This window comes from Calliphora vicina, chromosome 5 (assembly GCF_958450345.1).
Source record: "Calliphora vicina chromosome 5, idCalVici1.1, whole genome shotgun sequence".
Taxonomy (NCBI): domain Eukaryota; kingdom Metazoa; phylum Arthropoda; class Insecta; order Diptera; family Calliphoridae; genus Calliphora; species Calliphora vicina.
In genome coordinates, this window is record NC_088784.1 from 58,722,238 (window position 1) to 58,749,234 (window position 26,997).

The 26,997-nt window shown below is 31.4% G+C and overlaps 4 protein-coding genes across 4 annotated transcripts; 1 reads left to right on the plus strand and 3 right to left on the minus strand.

The window, feature by feature from the left end:
* Positions 1-402: 402 nt before the first annotated feature.
* MetRS (methionyl-tRNA synthetase 1) lies at positions 403-6,054 on the minus strand. Its single transcript, XM_065510839.1, has 8 exons — positions 5,851-6,054; positions 5,564-5,685; positions 4,814-5,448; positions 3,054-3,257; positions 2,877-2,981; positions 2,188-2,821; positions 1,610-2,127; positions 403-1,478 (listed from the first exon to the last, which is right to left on the minus strand). The coding sequence occupies exons 1-8, from the start codon at positions 5,951-5,953 to the stop codon at positions 743-745; spliced, it is 3,057 nt and encodes a 1,018-aa protein (XP_065366911.1). The 5' UTR covers positions 5,954-6,054; the 3' UTR covers positions 403-742.
* Positions 6,055-8,023: 1,969 nt separating this feature from the next.
* LOC135960953 (coiled-coil domain-containing protein 130 homolog) lies at positions 8,024-9,380 on the plus strand. Its single transcript, XM_065512381.1, has 2 exons — positions 8,024-8,638; positions 8,703-9,380. The coding sequence occupies exons 1-2, from the start codon at positions 8,066-8,068 to the stop codon at positions 9,243-9,245; spliced, it is 1,116 nt and encodes a 371-aa protein (XP_065368453.1). The 5' UTR covers positions 8,024-8,065; the 3' UTR covers positions 9,246-9,380.
* Positions 9,256-16,237, minus strand: LOC135960955 (microtubule-associated protein RP/EB family member 1). Its single transcript, XM_065512382.1, has 3 exons — positions 15,607-16,237; positions 14,997-15,528; positions 9,256-9,496 (listed from the first exon to the last, which is right to left on the minus strand). The coding sequence occupies exons 1-3, from the start codon at positions 15,734-15,736 to the stop codon at positions 9,340-9,342; spliced, it is 819 nt and encodes a 272-aa protein (XP_065368454.1). The 5' UTR covers positions 15,737-16,237; the 3' UTR covers positions 9,256-9,339.
* Positions 16,238-19,668: 3,431 nt separating this feature from the next.
* Jheh1 (Juvenile hormone epoxide hydrolase 1) lies at positions 19,669-26,541 on the minus strand. The gene is made up of 4 exons (XM_065514363.1): positions 26,235-26,541; positions 25,945-26,144; positions 25,608-25,818; positions 19,669-20,573 (listed from the first exon to the last, which is right to left on the minus strand). Exons 1-4 carry the CDS (start codon positions 26,442-26,444, stop codon positions 19,758-19,760), a joined length of 1,437 nt encoding a protein of 478 aa, XP_065370435.1. The 5' UTR covers positions 26,445-26,541; the 3' UTR covers positions 19,669-19,757.
* Positions 26,542-26,997: the final 456 nt, after the last annotated feature.

Genomic DNA, 26,997 nt, shown 5'->3' on the forward strand with positions numbered 1-26,997 from the left:
TTTTATTTATTTCAAAAACTCCTATTACATAACACAACTCAAAACAATTAGTTTTATTTAATTGATGCTACAACGGCAAACAAATTTGTGCTAAAGAAGTGGTTACGCTACTTTGAGTAAACAGTTGCCATATGTGACCCTCCCTACCTTTATAAGCCAACATTACTTAATTCGCGAGATGCCGATGATAGCATGGCTGGGTGTGATCGAAAATTGCACCTTCCGAACATTTTAATAAAATTATCTTTAAAAAGTAAATGTCATATATTGGATATTTCGGTTCATAATAAAGATTACGACATCCAATTATAATTAAAGTATTTTTTTTAAATCCCAAAAAAAACTTTAAAAGGATCACCCTATACATATCTTAAAAGGTTAATAATAATTTTAAAGAATAAATAATTTCAATACATTTATTTCAAAATAATTTATTGAGCAGTTATGTTTAAGTTTTTTGCAAAATTAAAAAAAAAAACAAATGAATTTTATAATAAATATATTTCATATGATAGCGAAACATTAATAAATAAATTAAGTTTTTTTGTATGGTCGAATACAAAATCATGATCAAATGCAATCAAAGAAACAATAAAATAAAACTTTATTTAATTACTTGAAATTGAGAATCCAAAATTATTTAAGAATAAAAAACACAAACACGAGGAGAAAAGTAAATATAGTTAAATAAATGGTGGCAAATACAAAAAAGTGTGACTAAACTTTAAAAAGACGTATGAAATTACTTTTTCTTTTTATTTTTACCCTGAGCATTGGGTTCGGGAGCACCTGTTAAAGTGTTCAATTCCTTTTTAAGAGCCAAAAGAACTTCTACCTCTGGCTTCCAAACGGAAGCATCACCAGAAGCTTTCAAAGTGCGCACTTTTTCCGCTTGTTTGGCAATTTTATCCTCTACTGCCTTTACCTTGTTGGAATCGACTGAGGCTGGGGAAGCAGTGGTGGTGGTAGCAGTGGCGGCAGAGGCTTGAGCTTCTGTTAATTGTTTTTTCAAGTCTAAAAGTTTATTGACTTCCGGTTGCCAAACGGCTTTGTCTTTTGTGGATGCCTTTAGTTGACGCACTTTATCGCCTTGTGCCTGTATGGCTGCTTCAAGATCTTTTACGCTTTTTGGTGCAGCACCATTTTGTTTTGTTTCGGTTTTTGCTGCTGCCTGCTTAGATTGCGCTTCCGTTAGTTGTTTCTTCAAATCTAAAAGTTTGGTTACTTCCGGTTGCCATACAGCTTTGTCTTTTGTAGAGGCTTTGATTAGTCTTACTTTATCGCCTTGTTCTTGAATAGCCTTTTCCAAATCAGCAACCGTTGAAGAGCTGACCTCCGAATCAGCGGAACTTAGAACCTGAGGTCCAGCGTATTTATTTTTCATTTCGTCAATGAAACTTTGCTCCAATTTAGCGAACAATGGTGCTGGTTTGCCGATCTTGTGCCCGGATGGTAACAAAATGGAGATAAATGGTTTTCTGAAAAAAGATTTTTATTATTTAATAATAATATATTCGGTAAATATTCGGAAGGACTTATCGAAAAAAGCAGATTTTCCATGGGACTCTTTTAACTGATTTTCTAAACCTAATTTTCTAAATATACTTACTCGGCATTCAATTGTGTTTGCTTGGCATTCAATTGTTCAAACATAGTTCTAGCCGTTGATGGCATATATGGGAATATAAGATTGGCCAGGAGACAAGCAATGTTACAACATAAACCAATAATTGTGGCAGCTCTAGACTTTTGTGCATCGTTGCCCTTAAGCAGCACCCAAGGCTGTTGGGACTGTAGGTAAACATTGCCATGACGTGATATAGAAAGCATGTGTCTGATGCCATCACGTAAACGAGCCTTCTCCAAGGAGTTGACATAACCGCGCAACTCACGGTTGATAAGAGCCAGCAGTATATGGTCGTCATTGGTGAGATTCATGGGAGGCACAACACTATCAAAGTTCTTTTCGCAGAAAACTAAACCACGATTAACAAAGTTACCCAAATTGTTGAGGAGCTCAGAATTGTTACGGGCCGCCAAATCGTTCCAGCTAAAGCTAGAATCCTGACCTTCTGGACGGGCTGAAGCCAAATAGAAACGCCATACATCGGCGGGAATACCAGTATCCTAAATAAAGCGAAAATTAAGTTATATAGAATAATCAAAGAATATTATTTTAAACTTTACCTGGGCATCATTGCCAAAGACACCAATACCACGACTTTTACTAAATTTGCCATCTTCATAATTCAAATATTCCGTTGCCATTATGTGGGACACCAAAGTGTTGCCCTTGTTAATGGCCAACAAGGCACTGGGCCACACCACCGAATGGAAGGGTACATTGTCTTTAGCCATAAACTGGAAGAGCTCAACTTCCACACCCTTTTCGGGTTGCCACCACTTTTTAAATTCCTTGGAGTAACGTTTGGTCATTGACACATAACCGAATGGTGCATCAAACCATACGTAGAATACTTTGTTTTCAAAGCCCTTGTGTGGCACAGGAATGCCCCATTTCAAATCACGAGTAATACAACGTGGCTTCAAGCCCTCACGTAACCAAGCACGTGTAATAACACGAGCATTATTCGTCCAACCGTTTTCGGAATGATCAACCCATTCACGTAGTGTGTTTTCTATTTTGGGTAAGTCAAGGAACAATTGGTCGGAGGATCTTACAACTGGAGCAGTGTTGCACACTTTACAGCGGGGACGTATAAGTTCGGTTGCATTCACTAGTTTACCACACTTGTCACATTGGTCACCACGAGCGTCTTCATAGCCGCAGCCGACATGAGGACATGTTCCCTCAACAAAACTATAACGTAATAAATTATTACTAACATCTAAAATAATTTAATAAATTATCTTACCGATCGGCCAAGAAACGATCACATTTTTGACACAATAACTGCTCAACACTTTCTGTTAAAATGTACCCATTATCGTAGACATCTTTAAAGGCTTCTTGTACAATTCTATTGCAAAATGGTTGTTTTATTAATTGTTTATTTATTATTATTATAGCTTTTTATGCATCCTTTACTCACTCTGTTTGTTCTTGGGTTGTAGTACGACCAAAGTAATCGAAACCAATGCCAAACCAACGATAGATGCCATTGTGAAGTTCAAAGTATTTGTCACAAATTTCACGGGGTGTTAGATTTTCAGCAAGTGCTTTATTTTCGGTAGCTGTGCCGTACTCATCAGTACCGGATATGTAGAGTGTATTGTAGCCAGCTGCACGTGAGTATCTTTAAAGAAAGGAAGCATTATAAAATGTATTTATTTTATGTAGAAAAGTATTTTACCAGACAGTATAAGTTTAAATTAACATATAACAAGATATCGTGATAATGTGGTAGAGGTAGATTAAATAAAAGTCTTATCATCTTCCTAAGATTCATAAAAGCTCTTACTTTCCTTTCACCATTTTTATACCCTCCACAATAAAAAGTTTCGAATACGATTTTTCTAGGATTTTTTAAGAAAATTTTTATTTTTCATAAACATTGTGTTAATTTCATTTTCATTATTCGTGATAGTTCGCATGTTATCGTACCGTCAATAAACATCATGTTTAAACATGGTTAATATGGATATCAAAATTATTATTTTGACAAGTAAATACTCATAGTTTGCAAAAAAGTGGAAATTGGCATAAATAAAATATTTTCTTCGATGGTATATAGTAAATTTAAGTAAACATTTAAGTTGACTCAGTATGAATGAATAAATCAATATTATTTAAATTGAGCTGCCGCAAATCAATTTTGTAGCGCGATATAACAAAAAATATTTTTTTAAATTCCCGAAAAGTTTTTACTTTCAAAATAATAAACATTTATAAACATGGACAGTTCTGTGAGTCGGCTTAATACATATGTATATACAAATCGCTGTACCGAATTATATCGTTATTATTATTGGTTATACTCCAATATAAGGACCACTTCCGACAAAGCATTAAGATTCATAAATATCTTAAAAATATTGAACCAAAATCTTACACAAATGAGTTACAGTATACTGCTCGATTTTGGGAACATCAGTCTACATATATTTGACAATAGCCCCCACTTCGGAAAGTCACTTAAATATGCATAAATCTTTTATAAACACAGTAATCAAATTCGATATAACCCCAATGCATAAAAAATTGCTTTACCGAATTTAATGAACACATGTCCATAATTGGTTGTTATAGCAGCACTGATTGCTGACTTGACAAAATTGTACACACATCAGTTATATGGATATAAAAATCATACTACTGGATTTTGTGAATATCGATCCATATTTGATATGGTCCCATATAAGCCGCATTTCCGAAACATAAATCTCTTATCAATATCAGATGGATATTTTAATAATCGTATATATAGAAATCAATGTACTGAATTGTTTGCAGATCGGTTCATAAGTGGTCATAGCTCCCATATAAGGACCATTTAAGAGTACACATTAACCAACCAATATCGATAGCAAACCAAAATTGTACAATCTAATAAATTAAAATTTGTATCTCATTTCCATATTCAAAATGGAGTCGGAAGAAAAACTAACATTTGAATTCAAAATCAGATGTTGAAGCGTATCAAGAGATGACACAGTCCGTGCTGGCCTGCAGCTGCAAAAGCTCCTGGTGGTCTGGTAGAATATTATTTATAACAAAATATCGAGTAGAGATATTCATTGGGTCGAGAGGCTATATGTCAAAAAACTATGTCGTTAAAACTCTAGGTCCCGAGAATGTAACAGTGACATTATCTATGAATTTTCTACATAAATTAATAAATGAACGACTTACCTTGCAAAAATATCAGCGGATAATACACAACCAATAATGTTGCCTAAATGTGGCACATTATTTACATATGGGAGAGCAGATGTGACCAGCACATTGCGCTCACCAGCTTTAGGAAGAACTGTACGTGGATCCTTACGTTCTGGAACAGGTGCAAATACAAAGTTACTGCTGGCCAAATTAAGTTCTTCGTCAGTAATTGTATCGGCCAAAGTAGAACCAGTGTCAGCCAAAAGATTGCCAGCTTCGGCCAAAGATACAGGCAATTTAAGAGAAACATGGTAGAGACCTCCGTATAGATTTGAATTTTGTAAAGCATTAAAAGATAAATCTTTTAAAGGTTGTGTTGCTAACAGTGATTTAATTTCTGGCATGGCACTGATCTTACGATACCACACGAGAAGATTTTCAATTTTTTGGGCTCCCTTTAATGTTCCATCCGGTGCAAGAAGGGACCATACTGAGAGATCAGCTGCAGTGAGTTTATCACCAGCCAGAAAGGGCGTTTTGGATAAATGCTCTTCTAGCTTCTTAACCAAAGCATTAAGTACGGGCATAGCGTTAGGATTAGCACGATGGCCATGACCCATGTGATGTACCAAAGCAGGTGCCAATAATGTTGAAGACCATTCAAGCCACTGGATAAACAAAAATAAAAAATAATTAAAATAACCTTGAACAAGGTCAATATTCATAAAATCTCCTAAATTATTTAAAGTTTATGATAAAGTTTTCCCGAAATGCATTACAAACCTCATCCCTTAATTGGCCTTCATCAGGGAAGAAATATTTAGCCACTGCATCTGTCGAGAACAATTTTACACCATTCTCCAATTGTAAAGTTGGTAAAACCAATAAGTCTTTAGATTTAATATCTGCAATAGAAGAACAACATTTCGTCATACATTCAATTCAAAACATCATAATTTATGGGGTTTTTTAAAGAAATTTTAATTGTTGGCACCCCCTTGCACTTCTTTATGATTTTAACATTCGATCAAATGTGTACTCACACCAACCAGAAACAACTACTCACGCACCATTTAGGTTAACTTTTTCCACCGACACCTCACGTTTTGCAAATTTGGCCAATATTTGTAATTTCAGGCCAAGTGGATTGCCCTCATTTGTATAGATTTTCATTTTAGCTTTCTGTTGTTTTTCGACTAAAACTAGGAGTTTTATTAATTAAGTTTAATAAATAACGTGGCAAAAGGGTTAATTTGTCTTCGTATTTATTTTTTTCTCCAACTGCAATTTTCTCCAATTAGACACAATTCGTTGTCAAAAAAAAGTCTAATTGAAAAGTGTCAAGAAAATGGGGAACAAAATAAAGTGTCAAAATTGTCTGGGTAGGAGAATAAAAAATGGTAAATGACAGGGATGTTATATCAAGTCTACACTGTGCAAAATTAATTTATGTGAAAAAATATACAATTTCAAAGTTAACGATTTGACTTAAAACTTATAAACTGAAACAACAGAATGAGACAAAACCATATGAAAACTGTATTCATGTCAATTATGACCTACGATATGGATTGTCAAAAATCGGCGTCGAAGTTTTTTTCCTGATTTGATATTATTTTAAAGGGCTTGAAATTGCAATTGCGTTAGATATACTTTTTTATGAAAACTGAATTTATTTAAATTTTTTGAGATAAACGAATGCGTCAAAGACTTCACGTCATTAATTACTTCGGCTGTGGATCATTCAAAGATCGAAATCCCTACAAAACCAAAAATGCTTATTTCCAATTCAGATATTGTACGATTACTTTTCGAAAAGGGAAAGCTTGTGGCAACAAAATAAATCAACTGCTGCAAAGCACAGGCTATCCATAGCTACTAAAATAATGAAAAGAGCCATTTGTTTAGAGGAGCACCAGTAATATAATAATATATATATAATATAGCTACAATCGATCTATCTGTAATGTTTTCTGCAATCATAAGACTAGGCGCTTTCTCAACAAATTAGAAAATTGTTCAGATTATAGTGATACTTAAGCCAGGAAAATATTTAACAATGTCATCTTCATACAGATCTTACATATCAAGTTATTTGAGAAAATATTGCGATGCAAAATTATATCTTATTTATATAACCAAATGTTATCCCAGTTCATCAATTTGGTTTTTGTGAACAATATGAAACCATTGAGAAAACTTATCGATTGACTGGAGAGATAATAAAATATTTTGATTTGCACACAGTGCTATAGACTTATCATATCGACATTGGATGATCTCATGGCAATACTTATATCGCATGCAGATCCACGGAATTGGCTAATTATATCAGAGTAGTGGATATGGTTGAATAACTGGATAATACGAGTAAATGAACTCAAAATAAGCACATCACATTTACTCTCAGTAGGGGTGACTGCCCCAGGCAAATTAATATATAAGGTGTTGAAGACCTTATTTTTTTCTCAGATCTGTAATGTCAAAAGTTGTTTATATATACACATTTTCAGAAATTGTTAGTTGTTTTCGCGCAGGTCAAATCATTTAGTCAATGTTTTTGACATAATATGACCGAAAATCAAATTATGTTTTATATATAGAGTTTGACATAAATGCGGGCGAATATTTTTTATACGTGTAGTTTGACATTAGTGTTATATCTATAATCAGATGTGATCCTGATGACACAGAAGCTAAGGCCAAATAAATGAAAAAATATAATTAGCTGTTTGACTGACTCCACTTTATATAAATTCGTCATTGTTCCTAATTCTGCCGACGTTATTTCATATGTTACTTGGGGGTTACACGATCAAGTTTTGCCTTTCAAGTTTTAATACACTCACACTTTTTTACTAATACACTCACACTTTTAAGAATTGAAACGAACATTCACATTCAAGTTGGTGTTCAATTTTTCATTCAAGAAAACAGCTGATTACATTTTTATGTCCAATTTGTACTAAAATTGTTTTCAAGTTGCGTGCTACCTACGTCACCGCTTTCAATTTTTATAAATTTTGACAAACAGTATATGTAAAAGACTATCAAGAAAAACTTGATCGTGTGGCTGCAGTGTTAAGAAATAAAAGCACTTTAATATATTAATTCTAATTATAGTAGTATTACTGTATATTTGTGTTCAATCTGGCATCCTTGTGTGTTTGAACAGCTGTTGTTTTGTATTTTGGAAATAATCGTTTAAACTGACATTAGTATTTGTGTTTACATTCTAAATACTTTTGGAATTTATATTTCGGAAAGTAAACGTTTTTAAACAAAATGGGTGAGCGCAAGGGACAAAATAAATATTATCCGCCAGACTATGATCCCAAAAAAGGTGGCCTTAACAAATTCCGCGGCACCCATGCTTTGCGGGAAAGGGCCAGGAAGATTCACTTGGGCATAATAATCATCAGATTTGAAATGCCCTACAACATTTGGTGTGATGGCTGTAAGAATCATATTGGAATGGGTGTTCGTTACAACGCTGAGAAGACCAAAGTGGGAATGTACTATTCCACTCCCATCTATAAGTTCCGCATGAAATGTCATTTGTGCGACAATCATTTTGAAATACAGACAGATCCTGGCAATTTGGATTATGTTATATTATCGGGTGCTAGAAGACAGGAAAATCGTTGGGATCCTACACAAAACGAACAAGTTGTGCCTGAAACGAAAGAAGTACAAAAACGTTTATTTGACGATGCCATGTATAAGTTGGAACATCAAGCTAAAGATCAAAAGGCCGGAGATCAAGCAAAGCCAGTTTTAGAAAAGCTAATGGAAAGGAATAAAACGGTTTGGAATGACTGTTATGAAGCCAATTGTAAACTAAGAGCTGAATTCAGGGTGAGTTTTTAGAAACTTCATGCATAAACATTTTAATGAGTATTTTATTATTAATTCTTTTCAGTCCAAGAAAACAGAATTAAAAGCATTGAAAGAACTTGATGAAAAACTATTGGCCAAAAGCAGTCTAGATATAGCACTGTTGCCGGAAACTCAACAAGATCGACAAATGGCTGCTCTAATGAAACTGCAAAGTAAATCTGCCCAGGAAAGAGAAGAAGAAAAGCGTATAGACATTCTGCTGCAACCAACACTACCAGGTTCAACGCAAACTACTTTTGGAGGTCTTAAGCGTCAAAAGGCATTAAGTTCTCATCTAGACTACAAACTACTGGGAATCAAACGAAAACAGAATTCAAATGAGGCAAACTCAACTATCTCAACTCAAAACAGTGAAAAAGAAAGTGAGATATGTATAGGCACAGATATGAAACCTATAGATGACATAAATTTAGCAGACAAGAATGATCCAACTACCTCTACAAATTCCAACAATGTTTGTTTAATAACTTTACCTAAAAGTTTAGCATTAGTCTGTGATTATGATAGTTCCAATTCGCCAACATCATCTTCATCGTCTGAGAAATCAGATAATGAAGAAAGCTAAACACTACATATTTATTTAATTGTGTAGTTTTTTATTACTTGTATAAATATCAAAAGAAATTAATAGATTTAAGACAGAATAGTTAATAAATGCTTTATAAATCGGCGGTTTCTACGCCAGCTTCTGCCGCATAAACCTCAGCAGTACCTTCTTCATCGCCAGTGGGTGCGTTATCATCCACGGCATACAGTATGGTCAATGCACGATTACACCATTCAACATGGACTTCATTTTTTACGGATTCGTTTAGACTGAAAATGAAAATAATTATGTATTAGGCATATCGTTATTCTACGGGTTAATTTTTTATACATTCATTTAACACTACATATTAAAAAAATTTGAATATTCCGTTTTGCTGATTTGATAATCACAATTTAAATGTATACATACATATTTCCCTCTGCAAATATATTATAATTAACTATAGTTATAAAGAATATGGGTATGGCTGATATATGTATATCAAGGCAAAGTTAACTAATATTTGAAACTAAAATGTGCAGTTTAAATCTATAATTTTAAAATAAAACTTTACGATTTAGCAATTTTCAATAGAACCTAAAAAACGTTTTTTTTTATAAACAAAGAATACATCGAGTCCTAACCGCAAAAATATCGAGTGCATGACATCAAACATTATCAGTAACTGAACTCCTCCTTAACGGCTGGGCCGATTTCTATGAAATTTGTTGTGTGTGTTTGAGTGAGTCCCTGGATGGTTTAGATTCACAATTGACCTATATAGGTACAATGGGTATGGCACCTCCCATACAAAGTAAAAATTTATTATTGCATATCTGGGGTGCTATTATAGTGGGAGTCTTCAAACTGTGTGTGAGCTATGGCAGAACAAAGTTTGCCGGGACAACTAGTAAATATAAAAAAACATAATAAAATTTAAAATATATAAAAACTGCTTTTATTTAAAATAAAAAAAATATTTTTATCTAAGTTTTTATTTTTTCACAAAAATTTATATTGATGATACGTTTTTTTGTTTCAGAAAATAACAATTCAAAAAAACGTAAGCCACATATCTTAAAGTGAGCTTTGAAAAAATTATTTTTTTTTAATAAAATATATTTCTAGAGCTATTGTAATTTAGATTTGAAAATTTTGTTTCAATATCTCAAGTAGTTTTCATTTTATATCGTTTTTTGCTTCTCCTAAAAACTTATGAAAAGTGATGTTACGTTATTTTGCATTTTAGGTGACGATATGTAAGTTAACTATTCAAAATCGAAACTAATTTATTTTCTTGAGTTATTTTGAAAACTCAATAATTTAATAGATTTTGTGAAAATTTAAAAATATAGAAGCAATACGTTTTTTGAAGTGTTTCCTTGCGATTTCGGATATTTATAATCACACCGAAATATACTAAAATGTATGATTTACAGTACAGGCACAAATCAAACGTGTGAGTTTTTAAATCACTGAAATGAAATCACGTGGATTTATTTTGGTTTACAAATTATTATTTTTATCTTTTATGTAACATATTTTTCATTTTTAAAACTGGAAAAATACTTTGTTTAGTTTTTCTTTATCTTTTTGTGCATGTTTTCCAATTTTAAAAGTTTTTTGTTTGATTATTTTAAATTTGTTTGTGCATATTTAAAGATGTCCTGATCATTATCATAGACACTGTTGCCAGATAATTTTGGTATAAAATCGTCAAAATTGGACTAAAAAATCGTCAAAATCCAATAAAGAATTCACATCTTACCATGAGTGGTAAGGATATATATAAGTTATTATTAGGGGGCGGATTTATATGCAAATGCATGTTTTTTCTCGAACGTCCAAATACAATGTAGACCAATTATCTATCCGAATCGCACATTTTGCTGCAAAATGGCATCGATTTGTTAGTGCATATTTTTGCATATTTTATTGATAATGCATATTTTGTTATATTTTACTTCAAAATGCATATTTATATGCATATTATGCCAATTTTTAATAAAAATATAATTTTTTGTCATTAATGGGCAATACATTATTTCGACAACAATTTTTTTTGTCGAATTTATTATAGAAATAGCAGTAGATAACATTTACATCGAGAAACTGGCATTAAGTTCTTCATTGCTTTAACAGTAATTGAAAATTATCATTTCAAAACATTTTTCTTCAAAAAAGTTTAGTTTTGTTAAGTATCAAAAATTCATTAAATGTATCGAAAAACATTCATATTTGTTTTAATTGCAAATTCGATTTATAAGAGATTTCGTTATCGAAAGATTCACATACACAGTTACCGCTCCAGACAGTTATTTCTACGAGACTGTCGTAAACTAGTGATTTTGGATAACTTAGAGACACTATAGATTACATAGAGACACTTAAGTGATAATTGTCTTTATGCTAGATTCCATGGGATGTATAAAGTAACCAATTGACTTCTCTCTGCATTACAAATAGCACGTCAAATGACCCAAAATATATAAATTGGAGTCAGCCAAGTGATCAGATATTATTTCCCTCTATAAGGGATACATTTACTAATTGCTTAATTGCTTGGTTATTACGAGATAAAAATTAAGGTTGGATGCTACTTTACAGCACGATCAAAATAGAGAAGCTCTAAAGATTATGGCTTTAAACAAGTATTCATACCAAGATATTACAATTAATATATCGTCCATCGTTTTTTCAGAAGAAAAATTATTTTAAAAATAGTTTTAGAACTTTAATTGTTTAATTCCTGGTATAATTTAAAGAGCTCTAACTGCTGCCAACAGTGTTGTGTATTTTTTTGGACATTTCGAATTCCATACTTAATTATTTTATGTTTCTGCACAAAAATATAAGTGCATATTTTTTAACTTTTTAGGTCATATTTTGATTTTTTTGAAGCATATTTTAGGCGCATATTTTCCAATAATAAATGCATGAAAATCCGCCCCTAGTTATTATTTTCCACATTTTTCATTTACGATCCTTATAAATAGAGTATTCAATATTTCGATGTTGGTCTGTCTGTTGAAATAAACTTTCCGAAGGCTCTCAATAACTTACAAACATGAATGGTACAACATGTATGGTTCTGGTTAGGTTGCTAAATAAAATCTGGAAGATCGGCTTACAAAAGGCTGAAAGATTTGCAAAAAGCTACGACTTACATATGTACATCGCGAATACTAAGTCATGTACAAAAGCAATTTAGAAACGTTTAGCACGTATACGAAATTCGGACCAACAATATTTCAATTTCGGGAAAATCAAGTATCAGACTTAATTAACTTTAATAATTCTTTATAGAAATCTTTCAAGTAGATGTTATACACATTGGCGGACGACTAAAATTAAAAATTTCACAAATTTTTTCAAAAATCTTAACAAACATTTTAAATTTTGATTCATTAAATTATTAAATTTGGATTCTGTTTTTATATATAATCTTCATTCTTACAAAAACAATTACGGTTTAATGTGTATTCATTCAATTTTTTAATTAAAATATTTGGGGTATTCACACGGTTTACTATTTGGTCATATTGTCATAATGTCCTAATATATTATGATAGTTCAAATAAATTTATGTTGTGTTTCAAAAAAAAAGTTCTAAACTAATAACCAAAGTATAACAAGTAGTCCAACTCTTTGACAGCAGTACCTAACTCTAAACATGTGTTAGTGAAAAGTACCTAACTCTAAACATGTGTTAGTAACAAAAATGTACATGTGTTGGTGCCTTTTCAATTTTCACCAGACCTACAGAGTTCTATAAAATTGTGTAAAGTTTCAATTTGTTTGATTTTCAATACCAAAAATTGAAACTCTGTTCTATAATTGAAATTCTACCACAAATAAAATTAAGTGTCAAAAATTAAAAAAAAATATTTTTTTTCATTTGTTCAAAATAAACGCTTTTTGGAAATAAATGTGTGCTGCAAATGTTTAAAAAATTAACTAAATATTGTGTAAAAGTGTAATAACGTGGGTCGGCCTTCATTTAGCCGGAAAATAGTAGTTAAAATTTCAAGTATTTTGATGTGTTTAATTCTCTCACAAGGGTGTTGAATTCACACGCTACACGTATATGTGAGAGAGTAATTTTAAAAAATTGAGAGTTGGACTACTTGGTATACTTTGCTAATAACTATGTTTATTGGTTTGTCAAAAAATAATACTTTTATACTATTATAATATATTAGGACATTATGACAGTCATATTGCATACCATGTGAATACCCCAATTATATGAAACCCTTGATGTAAATATAAACTTTTCATAAAATCGTCATTTTGAGTACTAAAATCGGCAAATCGCACTTTACCATTTTTCCGCTCAAAAATCGCCAAAATGCCGATAAATCGGCAAATTTGGCAACAGTGATCATAGAGATTAGACATAGAGCGGAAACTCTCCTGTCAAAGACCTAACTCAGTTGTCAGAAACCTATGTGGTGTGAATGTATTAGTAGAAAAACTATGTGAAAACAAAAACAACACTTGTATGTGTGATTATTTCGAGTAATTTTTTTGTTCGACTTTTTTGCTAGTTTCCGCTGTATGTTTCTCTATGATCATTACTATGAATTAGCGTACAATATTGTCAGGTATGATAAATGAATACTTCTTCCCGTCTTGTTTTAGTAGTGAGATAAGTGCTTCTATATTTGTTGAATAATTTAATATTAAAAATATTTAAATAACATGAAATACACCCCTTAAAATTTCTGTATGTATTCATATATGAATGTATTCTTTCTATAAGTTTTTTAGCTCCACCATTAGTTAAAAAATAAAAAGTTTTAAATTGTGTTATTTATACAAATTTGAATTGTTCAATGGATCTGTTATCGACTGTTAAACCGATTTCGATTAAAGTCAAAAATCAATTTCGGAGTAAAAAACGATATTTTCATGCATAATTTTAAAAAATAAATTTTGAAACATATTTTATGAACAAATTATTCATTCTTATCGTGGTTGGCGTAAACGTTTTACGCCATCGTCAGTTTCAAACTAGTTTAATGAAACAGTTTGCATTTGGTATGGTCTCCACCGGTGTTAAGTAAATTTAAAGACACGCGGTTGGTGTAAACGACGTAGAACAGGAACCGTTATACGAAGCTTTACATCACACACGTACCAGAGTACAAAATTGTCGAAGGCAAAAAACTAAAACGGTAATAAAAAATAATTACAAAGACGCGCGAGTTGTTAATAAACCCAGACCTACTTTGCGACTCAACAATTTCTTACGACATACGTAAGTCCAAAATCGCTTCCTTTTATATGTGTATATATAGAAGACATATTTTTCTCAGAATCTCATATTATGTTGGCTATTTTCGACATCTGCATAGCTTAAAACACTTTCTCATGACATACGGTTGGGAATGAAAAAGTCGGTCTTTAATATAAACCAGATTTGATTTGAAATTATTAAATTTTGTATGTATGTAATATCATTTTTGTAAAAAATAATTTCTTGATATTGTCTGTTTAAACGTAGCATCTTTAGTATATTTACAATTTTAATTTAATTAATAAATAACTCTGTTACAGTCTGTCAATTAAGACAATCCATATGAATCACAAATCAGCTATGAAGCGAAATTCCCCGGGAGTTTTTCCCCTTTTCCCTTTTCTCATTTTTCCTATTCAAATTCAATGGGAAAAAACTCCCGGGGAACAAACTCCCGCGGAATTTTTTATTCATAATTGGGCTGTTTTTATTATGTACATATACCTACAATTTATGCGAAAATTAAAGTTTTTACTTAAACTTACATGGCTTCAATATCAGCTAGTTTCTTATAGTACGTATTCCGCTCCAGCTCTATGCTCAACATTTGTTCGGTTAATTGTTCTTGTGTTTCCTGCAGCACACGTAGGCTTGATGGTGAAATTACTCTTTCCTCATGTTGACCACTCTTGGGTGTTTTTAACACATCAGTTTTGGTGGATGCTGACCTTGAAGTTCCTCCGCCACTTAATGGCTGCGTTCCTGGTTTTCTTATAGGCTTGGGGGCATTTTGTGCGGCAGCAGCTAAGGCAGCTGGCACTTTTAAATTCTCCTTACCACCCGAATGAGAATCGAAAAATTTCTTAAACCATTGTAAGAACTCAAAATTATCTTGGAATTTTCCTTTTATTAAACGATCAATGGGTACGGATTTATCGAAATTGAGTTTTGAAAAGGCAGCTTGGAATAGCTTTAAGTTGTGCAGGAATTCATGTTCCAACTTTGCACTGCATTTAATTTTTTTCAAACCAATTGAATTGGGAAACAAAAGTTCCATCATTTGGCAATATGCCACTCCTAGAAATTTAACAAAAGTAGAAGACAAAATCCCAATATTACAAACACTGTACAGAAATGAGTGCATAGAAAACTTACCGGAGCACAGCTCTTCTATTTTTTTATATTGTCCATGTACGGTGCTATTGACCCACTCCAACATGTCATGGCGAGACATTTTTTCCACTGTAGCACTAGTAAGTGAAACTGTTGTCTTTACATCTGGCATTATTTATTGTTTTGCACAATGTTTTTCTTTTTTATTTTTATATTTTTAAAATTGCAATTTTTATTTTAATTGTTCGCTTGTTTGTTTGTGATTTTAATGCAGTTGCGAATAAATTGCAAATGAATTTAACGGTATCAGAGAAATGAATACAAAGTCAGTCAGTCAATATAGATTTCTATTAATAATTTGTTGTTATTATTGTATTTATTTATGATAATGTAGGTAGGTGTGTGTTGTTTGTGGTTTAATTCAGCTCTCTTCAGATGACAAGAGTGCGTAATTCCTTTTCCACTGCCCCTACTTTCTATAAACGATCAATTTCTGCATGCGGTATGTAAATGTGCTGCACGTTTCTACTCTCATGAAGATCACTTGGTTCTATTGTTTTCTAAATTATTTTCGTACTGTTTCTCTTATTCTTGTTAACACTTTTATTAATACTTCATTTAATAAATATGACTTTTATCACTATAATAGAACAATTTTTCTTTTTTTAACAAATGTGGAAATTTTGCAAAAACAACAAAGAATGCAAAAATGCTTCCATCAATATTCTGCTATATATATTTAGAATATGTGTATATTTTTAAGAGTTCTGTTCGACATTGAGCCAATTATAAATAAATTATTTTAACAATTTATAGTAGAGCGATTGAGCAAAAACCTTAAACGTTTACTAAAACTTATGCAAATTAAGGATCTACGCCCGCCAAGATGTCAATAAAAAAGCGTAAATAAATAAGCGATTTTGGGAATTCACATACAGTGTGCGAATAAAATATTACACATTGAAGTTTCGAGTCAGTAACCCTAAATTAAACTTGCAAATATTTTTGTCTACATCTCAAATGTATGCACAATACTGAGCAGAACATTAGCAACAAAGTTTGGATAAATCTAAAAGATTATTTATTTTTTAGAATATTAAATTTACAACAGAAATTATGTTCGTATTAACAAGAACATAAACTTTGAAAGAAATTAAACTTTATGTATGTACTAGCTAAAATCCGGTGTGCTTCGCTACCCTTACCATAATTACAATATCTAAAATTAGTCTCTAATGTAACAAAAAGTACATTATTTTAATCTCATTTTTAAACCTTAATGTGAATTGTAATAAAATAGAAAAGTTTAGAACAAAAAATATTTGAATTTATTTATTCAAGATTTTAATACAAAGCCATTATTTTAGGACAAAATATAAATATGTATTATTCTATATATATAAAATACAAAAAATGTTTCTACCTATGTCCTATGTCTGAGACCATCCAACCGATTAGCTCCAAACTGGTATCATTGGAAAGGAAATTTTCTGAATATGGTTTTAGACAGATAAAATACTACATTAGGTCCATTTGGTGCTTTCGTAAAGATTTTCGAATTTTCTCATACAAACATTTTTCATCTATATATATAAAAATGGATGTATGTTCCGTATGGACTCAAAAATGGCTGGACCGATTTTGATGAAATTTTCACGGAATCTTCAGAAAAGATTTTCGGTCTGTGATAAACAATTTTGTTTACTCTTGCATATTAGGTGCATTGCTATATGAAATCTACTTTTAATCAAAAAAGTATGATGTTAACAAGCTCAATGACCAAATACTATTGAAAGTGCCTGGCGAAACAATAAAATACAAATCGATTGACACAGTAATGAACGAAGAACAAGTCGTCAATTATCCTACTGAATTTTTGAATTCATTGGAACCAGCCGAAATGCCACCACATGTATTAACATTGAAGGTTGGATTACCGACACTGTATATTAAAATCGAGATCGAGATACAATATAAAACAGATGTTTTCTAAATCCAGCAACGCGGACCGGGTTCAGCTAGTATACTAATAAAAATCCTGAGATATAAATTATACTAGTAAAAAGCAAATAAAAATAAAAACAATTAAGAGCGCCTTCGTGAGTAGGATATATAGTAAGTTTGTTATTCCGTTTGTAATTTCCACAATATAATTTTCCTACCCTATAAAGTATATACATATATTCTGGATCCTTATAGGTAGCGGAGTCGATTAAGCCATGTCCGTCTGTCTGTCTGTTGAAATCAATTTTCTGAAGACCCCAGATATCTTCAGGATCCAAATCTTCAATAATTTTGTCAGACATGCTTTCGAGAAGTATCCTATTTAAAATCATCAAAATCGGTCCACAAATGGCTGAGATATGACCAGTACAAACTCGATTTTTGACCTATATCTGGATTACTAGTCATTAATATATGTATGTAGACAATATGGATATCTAATGATAGATATTTCAAAGACCTTTGCAACGACGTAGTAAGTTGGACCTACAATGGGTCAAAATCGGAAAATGTATTTTTTAAACTGAATTTTTTTCATTAAAAGTTTTTTTTCGCTAAATATTAAAAAAAAATTTAAAAAACAAAAAAAAAAATGTTAAATTTAAAAAAAAAAATAATTTTGTTTACCTAAAAATATTTAAAATTTTTATTTTGAAGTATAATTTGGTGAAGGGTATATAAGATTCGGCACAGCCAAATATATCTCTCTTATTAGTTTTTTTATAATAGCGGACCCTAATATTCCCCGATTTTTTTCCATTTTTATTTTATTGGACTAACCACAAAAGTTTATGTTAAACAGAAAAAGAATTGTTTAAAAATCATGACAGACTTCAAAGTTATATGCATTTGAATTTAACAAAAAAATTTTTTAGGGAAAATTTTAATATACTTTTCAAAAAGTATACATTTTTTATATGTACATCTTCTAAGAAATTGTTTAGATAAATTAAAAAGATAAAAAGTACTTTTTTACCAAAAAAATTAGCGAAAAATTACATTTTTTTATTTTTCAAATTCAAATGCATATAACTTTGGACTCAGTAATGATTTTTAAATAATTCTTTTTTTATTTTACATACACGTTTATTTTTAGTCCAATAAAAGAAAAATAGCGAAAATCGGGAAAAACGTTTTCAAAAAACTGGAGTAGGGTGGGTAAAAATGTTGAAAATTAAATTTTCAAATGCGATTTTTCTCCTAAGCTGTAAGAGTTAATTGATAGCTAAGACAAGGTTTTTTGTACTGCTCGATGAGGAGATTCTATACATGTATTTTTCTTTTAAATCAGAGAGCAAAAGAAGTAATAGTATTGTATTAAATATTTAACATACCGAGGTGTCCTACATTGGGAACCCCTGCCCGCGCCCTTGGTGGCCCATGAGGTCCTTATTCAAAACTTTAATTCGACAGTACTTGCTCTTTTCGCATGTCAAATTTCATTAAAATCGGACCAACCGTTTAGAACTGTAACTTCTAAACGGTTGGTCCGATTCTAACTTTATTTCCCTTTTTTTCTACACCACTGTGCAGCGCCCTCTAGCGTGAGTTTTAGGTAAAAATAAATATCAAAAATGGATTTCCCGACCCCAAAAATAGTAAGATACCAAAACTTTCCGGGATAGTAAAAATAAATAGGCATTGATTGCTTTATCAAAATTTTAATGATTTTTTCTTGTTAGCCAGCGTTCCAAAATCACTAACTTCAAATGCGTGTAAAACAAAAAATCTAGCGCAGAACTAAAAAAAGCCTTGAGGGTTTTGTTATGGAAAACGAAAGCTTTCATTTGCTTTTGTTTTAATCCCATTCCGATTTTGGTTGTTGCACAGTGTAATTAGTTTAAGCTCCCTTATAATGCCCACTACCGATCTTCATTATTTCATAAATCCGCTATAACCTTTGAGCCCATTTGCCAAAGTGATGACCGATAACGTCGAAAAGATATTTAATTGTTAAACAATTTTGCTCATATAGTTACTCGGCATAGGTCTTGACCGATTATACATTCTTACTTGATTTTAATATAGAATAATAATTTTTTAACTGGTGATCACATTTTGTCGCTTCTTACTTTGTTGCCATTTTTAATAAAAAAAATATTTAGTTTACCATTTTTATTAAAATTATTTATTAACAAAATATAAAACGAATTTAAAAAAGTTTCTATTAGTCTAATCTACATATTTGATTACAACTCTCTTTTGTAATTTGAAATCTTCTTAATTTTTTCAACCTTTTGTACAAAACTAATGAAGTCCTCGTACAAAGTCGTTGGCAATTCCATCGCGGCAAAATGACCACCCTCGTTGTGGTAAGTACTATGAATTAAATTTGGATATTTATCCTTCAGTTGGAAATCCAAAAAGTGCATTAAATCATTTTTGAAACGAGCACAACCCGTCAGTACTTTAGTGGGTACACGTTCCAATTGTAAAGCCCTCTGTTCCGGCGTATAATGTTCCTTGTAAATACGCTGTGAAGTAGTAATGGAATTAGTCAAATGATAAATCATAATGTTATCCAAAAGTGCGTCCAGCTTGAAGCGTTTTTTAAGACCACCATCAGACGAATGGCGATACGAAGGATTGGTCCAGGTCGAGAATTTCTCAAGTATGTAGGCGGCCAATCCCACAGGATTATCTTGAAGTGCTGTGCCAATCGTATCGGGTTTGGTCGACTGTAAATGCATGTAACCAGTTTCTTCAATAAGAAATTTGAATTTTTCTGACATGGGGAAAAAGAAGTCTTCGAAACCTTTGGGGGCAAAGAAACTGGGTAATACACTGGCAACGGCGCCTTTAAGCATTGCTTTGGGTGTCAATGCTGTACACAAATTGGAATGATAGCCAAGAACATTTTCCGGGAATAATGTTGCGATGTGTGATCCAATCACTGAACCCCAGTCACCACCCTGTATGAAGAACTTATTGTAGCCAAGACGCATCATTAAATTTCTCATCATAACTGCAATTTGAGCCGGACCCAGGCCTTGTTTAGAGGTGCCCTGTAGATAAGAACGGTAAAATTAAATTTAATAAAATAAATAATATTTGAATTAATATCAGTTATTTACGTACATATTTATGTACATATATGTACATTTATATCAACATCCGACCTTATTATATATGTGTATATGTACGTATGGACCAATATTTCTAATATTATTTTAAAAACTGTGACGAATATTAGCTGGAAAAAAACTTATATTTATGTAAAAAAAATAATTGGAAAACCGGTTTTTTTTGTTAAACCCAATTTTATATGAAAACCAATAACCCCCAGTAACACGAAGTCTGGTTATGTTTTAACTAATAGTTATACTGACAGCTTTCATACAAAAATAATTTTAACCGACTGTATAACTATTAGTTAAGGCATAACCAGATTTCGTGTTAATGGGGGTAAGTGTTTTTTTGAATTCTCCCGAATTTGATTTATCAATAAATTCTTATGAATATTGGTACCACATGCAGGCCGGAAGATTATATTCATGGGGTCTTCGAAAAACCTATTTCAAGCGACCCTCTTATGCATAAGAACAGGGAATGTGCATACTTTAAAGACCATATAAATTATTTTGAATGTATTAAGTAGTATTTAAGAAATTACAAACGAAATTATAATACCACTTGAATACGGTAAAAATCGGACTAGTGGAAAAGACAAGACATGTAGATAATTGTATCTGGTTTTCAAAAACTATTACAATTTTAAATTAAAACAAGTAAGAGAGCTATATTCGGCTGTGCCGAATTTTATATACTCTTCACCTAATTATACTTCAAAATACAGATTTTAAACATTTTTAGGTAAACAAAATTAATTTTTTTTTTCCAAAGTTGTTTTTTCATTTTTTTTTAAATTTTATTTTGAATTGTTATTTAAGATTTTTTTTTAAATTTAAAAAAAAACTATTTTTTCCGATATGTCTTTGAAATATCTACATTAGATATCGATATTGTCTATATTAATGACTTAAGCTGATAACTCACTGCTCCATCCATGATCGAGTTATTTTATTGTAAGTTAACAATTGTTTTAACATCAACATATAAATGAATATGATATGAACAAAAAAATTAGTGGCTTTGACAGGTGGCGGCGAACCACTAACCTCCCATTTTCCAGTCAAACACACTAGATAGCTGTGCTAAATGCAATAGTTCATTACCTACCTGTATAAAAATAAGTACTTATTCTAGTAAATAAAATAATGTGCTGGGTAACCACCACTCCTTACAAAAGAATGCATGAAATAACTAGTTGTCATTACAAAAATTCACAAAATTTTTGCTGGGTTAGTAATCCAGATATAGGTAAAAAATCGAGGTTGTCCTGGTTTTTTACTCATATCTCAGCCATTTGTGGACCGATTTTGCTGATTTTAAATAGCAAACTTCTCGAAAGCATGTCTGACAGAATTATTGACGATTTAAATGCCGAAGATTTCTGGGGTCTTCAGAAAATTGATTTCAACAGACGGACATGGCTCACAAAGGTGAGTAGGTATAGAGAGAATTTATGGACAATTGTTTGGCCATGAGATCAGCCAGTAGCCGGTGCAACAAAACGAATAAAGCACGAGACGGAGCACAGAGGGATTTATATCATCATTATCATACATTTTTGTGTAAAAATTATAAGGATTGGTCGTAGAGCATTGAAATTTGGAACCGAACATTATATAAACTAAATTAAGAAAAAAATTAATTTTATCAAAATCGTCCTGCCCATACAATCCAAATCGATTTTTTCGCATAAAATTGTTTATATCCAAGCAAAAGTCTAGAAATATGGTACACTCAGGTCTCGTTTTATACGGATTCAAATTTTTGCGATTTTTAAATTAACGATATTTTTTGGAATTTTAACAGATTTTAAAATTTTAGATGTTTTTTTTAAATTCTAGTTATAAAAATTATATTTTACAATATGATTATATCATCTAGTGATGAAAGTGACGTTGAACTAATTCTAAAACAATGCCGACAATTATTCAGTGATTCACATTTATCATACATATTTACAGAATTTCCTTAAAAAATGTTTTAGCTTATTTTTTTGATCATTTTCTGTTTTTCTGTAATTAATCAGTATTAAGTGCGAATGGTATTGCATCATTGAAAATGCAAAATTGTAAATGTTTTTGTGTGTATTTTGTTATTGGATTACGGTAAAATTTTGCATTTGCAATGATGCTAGACCATTCGCACTTAACAGTGAATACCGCTATTATATTTTTGTTATTTTTTTAAACGTGTTTTGTTTTTACTGTTTAAGTAAATGAAATAAATATATTTTTGTTGATTTTTTTTATGCGATTTTGGTTTTTTAATTAAAATTTGAATTTATGCGGTTTTTCAGAATTTTGGAACGAATCATTAGTTTTTATATGAAGTTAGAGTATCGTTTTATGCGAATTCAATTAATGCGATTTTTTTTGGAACGCATCTATCTCATGAAACGGGACCTGAGTGTACATACATTTTTTGAAACAAAAAAGCACGCATGCTAAATTTTATTAAAATCGGCCATGCCCACCGCATACCGCCCATGAAATCCAAATGCAATACATTTTTGTTCAAAAATTATAAGAAGTGGTCGTGGAGCATTGAAATTTGGCACCGAGAATTATATGGACTAAATTAAGAAACTAATGAAATTATATCAAAATCGTCCACGCCCACTGCCCATATAATCCAAATAAATTTTTTCGCATAAAATTTTTTCTATCCAAGCAAAAGTCTAGAAATTTGACACATACATGCCAAGTTTCAATAAAATCGGTCATGCCCACCGCCCACGAAAACCATAAATAGATAAGATTTTTTTTTGATATTTCGTTTATTATTCGACAAAAAATTTTAAGTTTTCATCCTGTTCCGAAAATTTCCGAGAACTATTTTTTTTTAATCGAAACAAGACACTCCCAGCTTGGGGTAAAGTGGGGCTACATTATTTTTTTTCCATGGAAAATTAAAAATAAAATAATTTTTAGAGGCTTATATTTATCCCCATAAAATTACCAGGAAAATTATATATACATATCTAAACCAATAAAACCCTTGCATGGACTTTACTTAAATTTTTTAAAAATAGAATACAATTTTTCTTAAAACTATAAATGCATATTTCATGTTTAAACATTTCTCTACAAAAATGCATCATTTGATTTTTGAAATTGAAAAATAGGGGTTTTGACACAAAAATCCCTCTGTGCTGCGCTGAGCACTCGTAATCATTAGTGCAGAGATTCGCAGGATTCTCTCAATCATCCCACAGTAGGTGGATTTATTTAGAGCCTTACTAGTGATCCATACATTAGTATGGGCTTTACCACCATGTCAAAAAGCCATTTCGCATTTCTAGGGTTTATTACCCAGGTCTTCCCAATGGCCATTCTGCAGGCATAAAAAGCGATAGCTGCCTTAGACGCACTCTCTTGTTTTCAGAAATTTCCAATGCGATTAATTTTTTCTGAGGTAGGCCCTATATGGAAGCTATGTCCAATTATGAACTGATCGTCATAAAAGCAGCATGATTTTATATATATATATTTTGTTGCGTTTAAGATGAAAATTTTTAGGTAAAAATAGGACAATATATTTGGAAATAGAGTACATTCTAAGTCGTATTATGCAATGCGTCTACGGTATACACTCCTTTTTATATAGAATTACTTGTATAATTTTTTTTCCAAAAAGGCGGTCTAAAATTCTTTCCTGTAATTTCTTCGGGACCGATATGGATGAAGCATAAAGTCAATCCAGAAATTATTTATACCCTGTACCACCATAGCAATGTGGTTCCATATCAAAATCTAGGTGGACAAAATTATGAAAATCGGTATCTTCAGAATTTGGAAAAACTAAGTTTTTTCGGAAGCTGACAATCTGCTCTCCTCCAATACAAATGGGTTTTTCAATTTGACATTTCGTTTTCTCGACAGAAGCGCCAGAAGTTCAACAAATTTTGAATCATATTTTCGTTAATTTTTTTTTAATAGTTTACTGCTTTACTAAATTAGATATATCTAAATTGTTTTACCATATAGAAATTCATACTTCAAAACATAGATAAACATTGATATAGGCTTTTATTAAGTATATATCTTATATTTATGGGCCTCACCATTTTCCTGTTATAGTTCTTCCAACTTGCCAAAAAAAAGACCATCACCATTATTTAAAGGAACTTCTGGGGAATGTCTTTGTAAAAAAATTGTAGCCGCCAGCACCCGACGAAATACTTTTTTTTAATTTTTACGGAATGGAATTTTTAGAAATATTTCTTTATTTATTATAGTAAACACAGATCTTTTTGAAAAATTTAGTTTCAGAATGACATGAAAACGTATTTTTTTTAAATTTTTTATTAATGATTTTTATATGTCTATCTACCCCCTACTGTAACTTGAAAAAAGTCTATATTAATCTTTTAAACATTTTTTTGGAATCGGAGATACCAATTCTATATAAAAAGAGCGCCAAATAATTTTGTCCACCTAGATTTTGATTTGGAACCACAGTGCATAATTGGGATACTGATGTTTGTAATGACCAAAAATATTAGTCCAACAGATCGATTCAGAATCACATTTTGACAGTCAATTTTGACAGCCTATTGAATATGGTTGAAATCGGTCCATTATTTCACTTAGCACCCATAGGACCCCGAAAATAGGTATTTTTTTGACATAAATGTCTGATCAAATTCTTTCTTTTATATAAAAAGAAATCACATTTAAACATTTCTTGCTGATCAATCCATATATCCTATATAAGGTCCAAAAATTACTCATGAATAAATTTTATTGAAATTTTATTTGGTTTTATATGGCGGACTCTAAAAGTTAATGCTTGTTCAAATTCCAACCTTTAAATAATTATCTAAAAACGAATGCTTAAGTATTTGTGGAAATAAGAAATCTATTAAAGAATTTCTTGCATTGCAATCTCAATAATAATGTTCGTCTAGACCTTTTTATCACATTCACTTTTATAAAATGTAAATTCTATTTAATAGCAATTCTCACCTGAGACCATCCATAACCGGGCAAACTGGGCACAATGACATTGAAAATGTACTTGTTGTTTTTGTCTTTTCTCGTTTGATGCAATTTATGAATGAAACTGTAAAATTCCCGCACTGAACCTGGCCAACCATGTAACAATAGCACTGGATAATGATGTCTATCTACGGTGTATTCATCATAGACCATTAAATGTAGAAAATGCATACGTAATCTAAACGGGAATGAAAATTATTTTCGTACGATTTGTTTTTGTCGTAAATTTTAGGTGATTTGATAAGAATATGACGATTGTGAAAATGTTTCAAATATTTTATTGATAATAAATAATAATTGTTACCCTTGTATATCAGTGGTAAAATGATTAAATTGCCAAAGAAACACTTCACGTTCACGCCAACGAGGCAAATAATCATCTCGCCAATATTCAATAATTTCTTGTAATTGTCTCGTATTAAAGCCATATTCAAATGTAGACCCTTCTAAGGGTCCCGTCAAATGTAATGTGCGATTTAGTTGAGTTTTTAAATCATCAATGGTCTGTAATGATCAGAAGTATTAATTAGGCATTAATAATTTTAATATATATTACTTTTATACTTTCAATCATAAATATTAAAAGTTATTTACCTGATCAGCATAAAGCAATTTATTGCCAATAACCTCGGATGAATTGGCTAAATAGGCCTGCCAATCTTTGGGTTCAGCTTCATCACCCCACCATTGATTGAGTGGTAAAGTGGGTGCTTTGGCATCGCCCATTAGATCATTTACTTTTTTATACAGCATACCGCCGGCTATGGCGAGTATGAGTATTAAAATTCGTGTAATTGGTGACATCTTTGTTGTTTAGACAAAAAAGTGTCTCGTGTTGCTCTTTAACAGTTTCCTTCTATTATTTATTTCTGGAGTACCAGTGATTTGTTACAGGTGTCGTCGTCAACTATTTATTATTATTGGATTCACAAAATATTTGCTGTGATTGTAGCTTATTGTGTTCTACGCGTCATTAATTGTGTACCCTACACTATTAGATGGGTAAACTAATTTTGAGAATATTTTTGAAATGTAAACATTTTGACTTTTATCGCTATTTGAATAATAATAATTTTCTGTAATGATTTATTAGTTTCAATAAGAGCTAAAGACAATATTTACAGAGACTGGACAAGAAAATATTCCATTTCTTCGCAATGCAAAGCAATAATTTTTATACCAAGTCAAAAAAGTCGGTCGATCCAAATTTCTAGGTTGGTGGATGGATCTTGGCAAATCTATCCGCCATATGTATTTTGTATATGCACTGATAATCTTTATGCCAATACTTTAACAGGTAATTTATTTGAGACTAGCTTGACCAGGTGCGCTTCGCTACCCCTTTCGTAGTAAAATA

Bases quoted from the DNA above. Each gene is read 5' to 3' on its own strand.
- Jheh1 (XM_065514363.1), bottom strand. From the start codon at position 26,444: ATGTCACCAATTACACGAATTTTAATACTCATACTCGCCATAGCCGGC. The intron at 25,819-25,944 runs GTAACAATTATT...ATTCCCGTTTAG, and splicing joins TTTACCACTGATATACAAGG to ATTACGTATGCATTTTCTAC. The intron at 20,574-25,607 runs GTGAGAATTGCT...TCTTATCTACAG, and splicing joins CCGGTTATGGATGGTCTCAG to GGCACCTCTAAACAAGGCCT.
- LOC135960953 (XM_065512381.1), top strand. From the start codon at position 8,066: ATGGGTGAGCGCAAGGGACAAAATAAATATTATCCGCCAGACTATGAT. The intron at 8,639-8,702 runs GTGAGTTTTTAG...AATTCTTTTCAG, and splicing joins AACTAAGAGCTGAATTCAGG to TCCAAGAAAACAGAATTAAA.
- MetRS (XM_065510839.1), bottom strand. From the start codon at position 5,953: ATGAAAATCTATACAAATGAGGGCAATCCACTTGGCCTGAAATTACAA. The intron at 5,686-5,850 runs GTGCGTGAGTAG...CTTCTATTGCAG, and splicing joins GGAAAAAGTTAACCTAAATG to ATATTAAATCTAAAGACTTA. The intron at 2,128-2,187 runs GTAAAGTTTAAA...CGCTTTATTTAG, and splicing joins TCTTTGGCAATGATGCCCAG to GATACTGGTATTCCCGCCGA.
- LOC135960955 (XM_065512382.1), bottom strand. From the start codon at position 15,736: ATGCCAGATGTAAAGACAACAGTTTCACTTACTAGTGCTACAGTGGAA. The intron at 15,529-15,606 runs GTAAGTTTTCTA...TTAAATTTCTAG, and splicing joins AATAGAAGAGCTGTGCTCCG to GAGTGGCATATTGCCAAATG. The intron at 9,497-14,996 runs GTAAGTTTAAGT...TTTCATTTTCAG, and splicing joins CTAGCTGATATTGAAGCCAT to TCTAAACGAATCCGTAAAAA.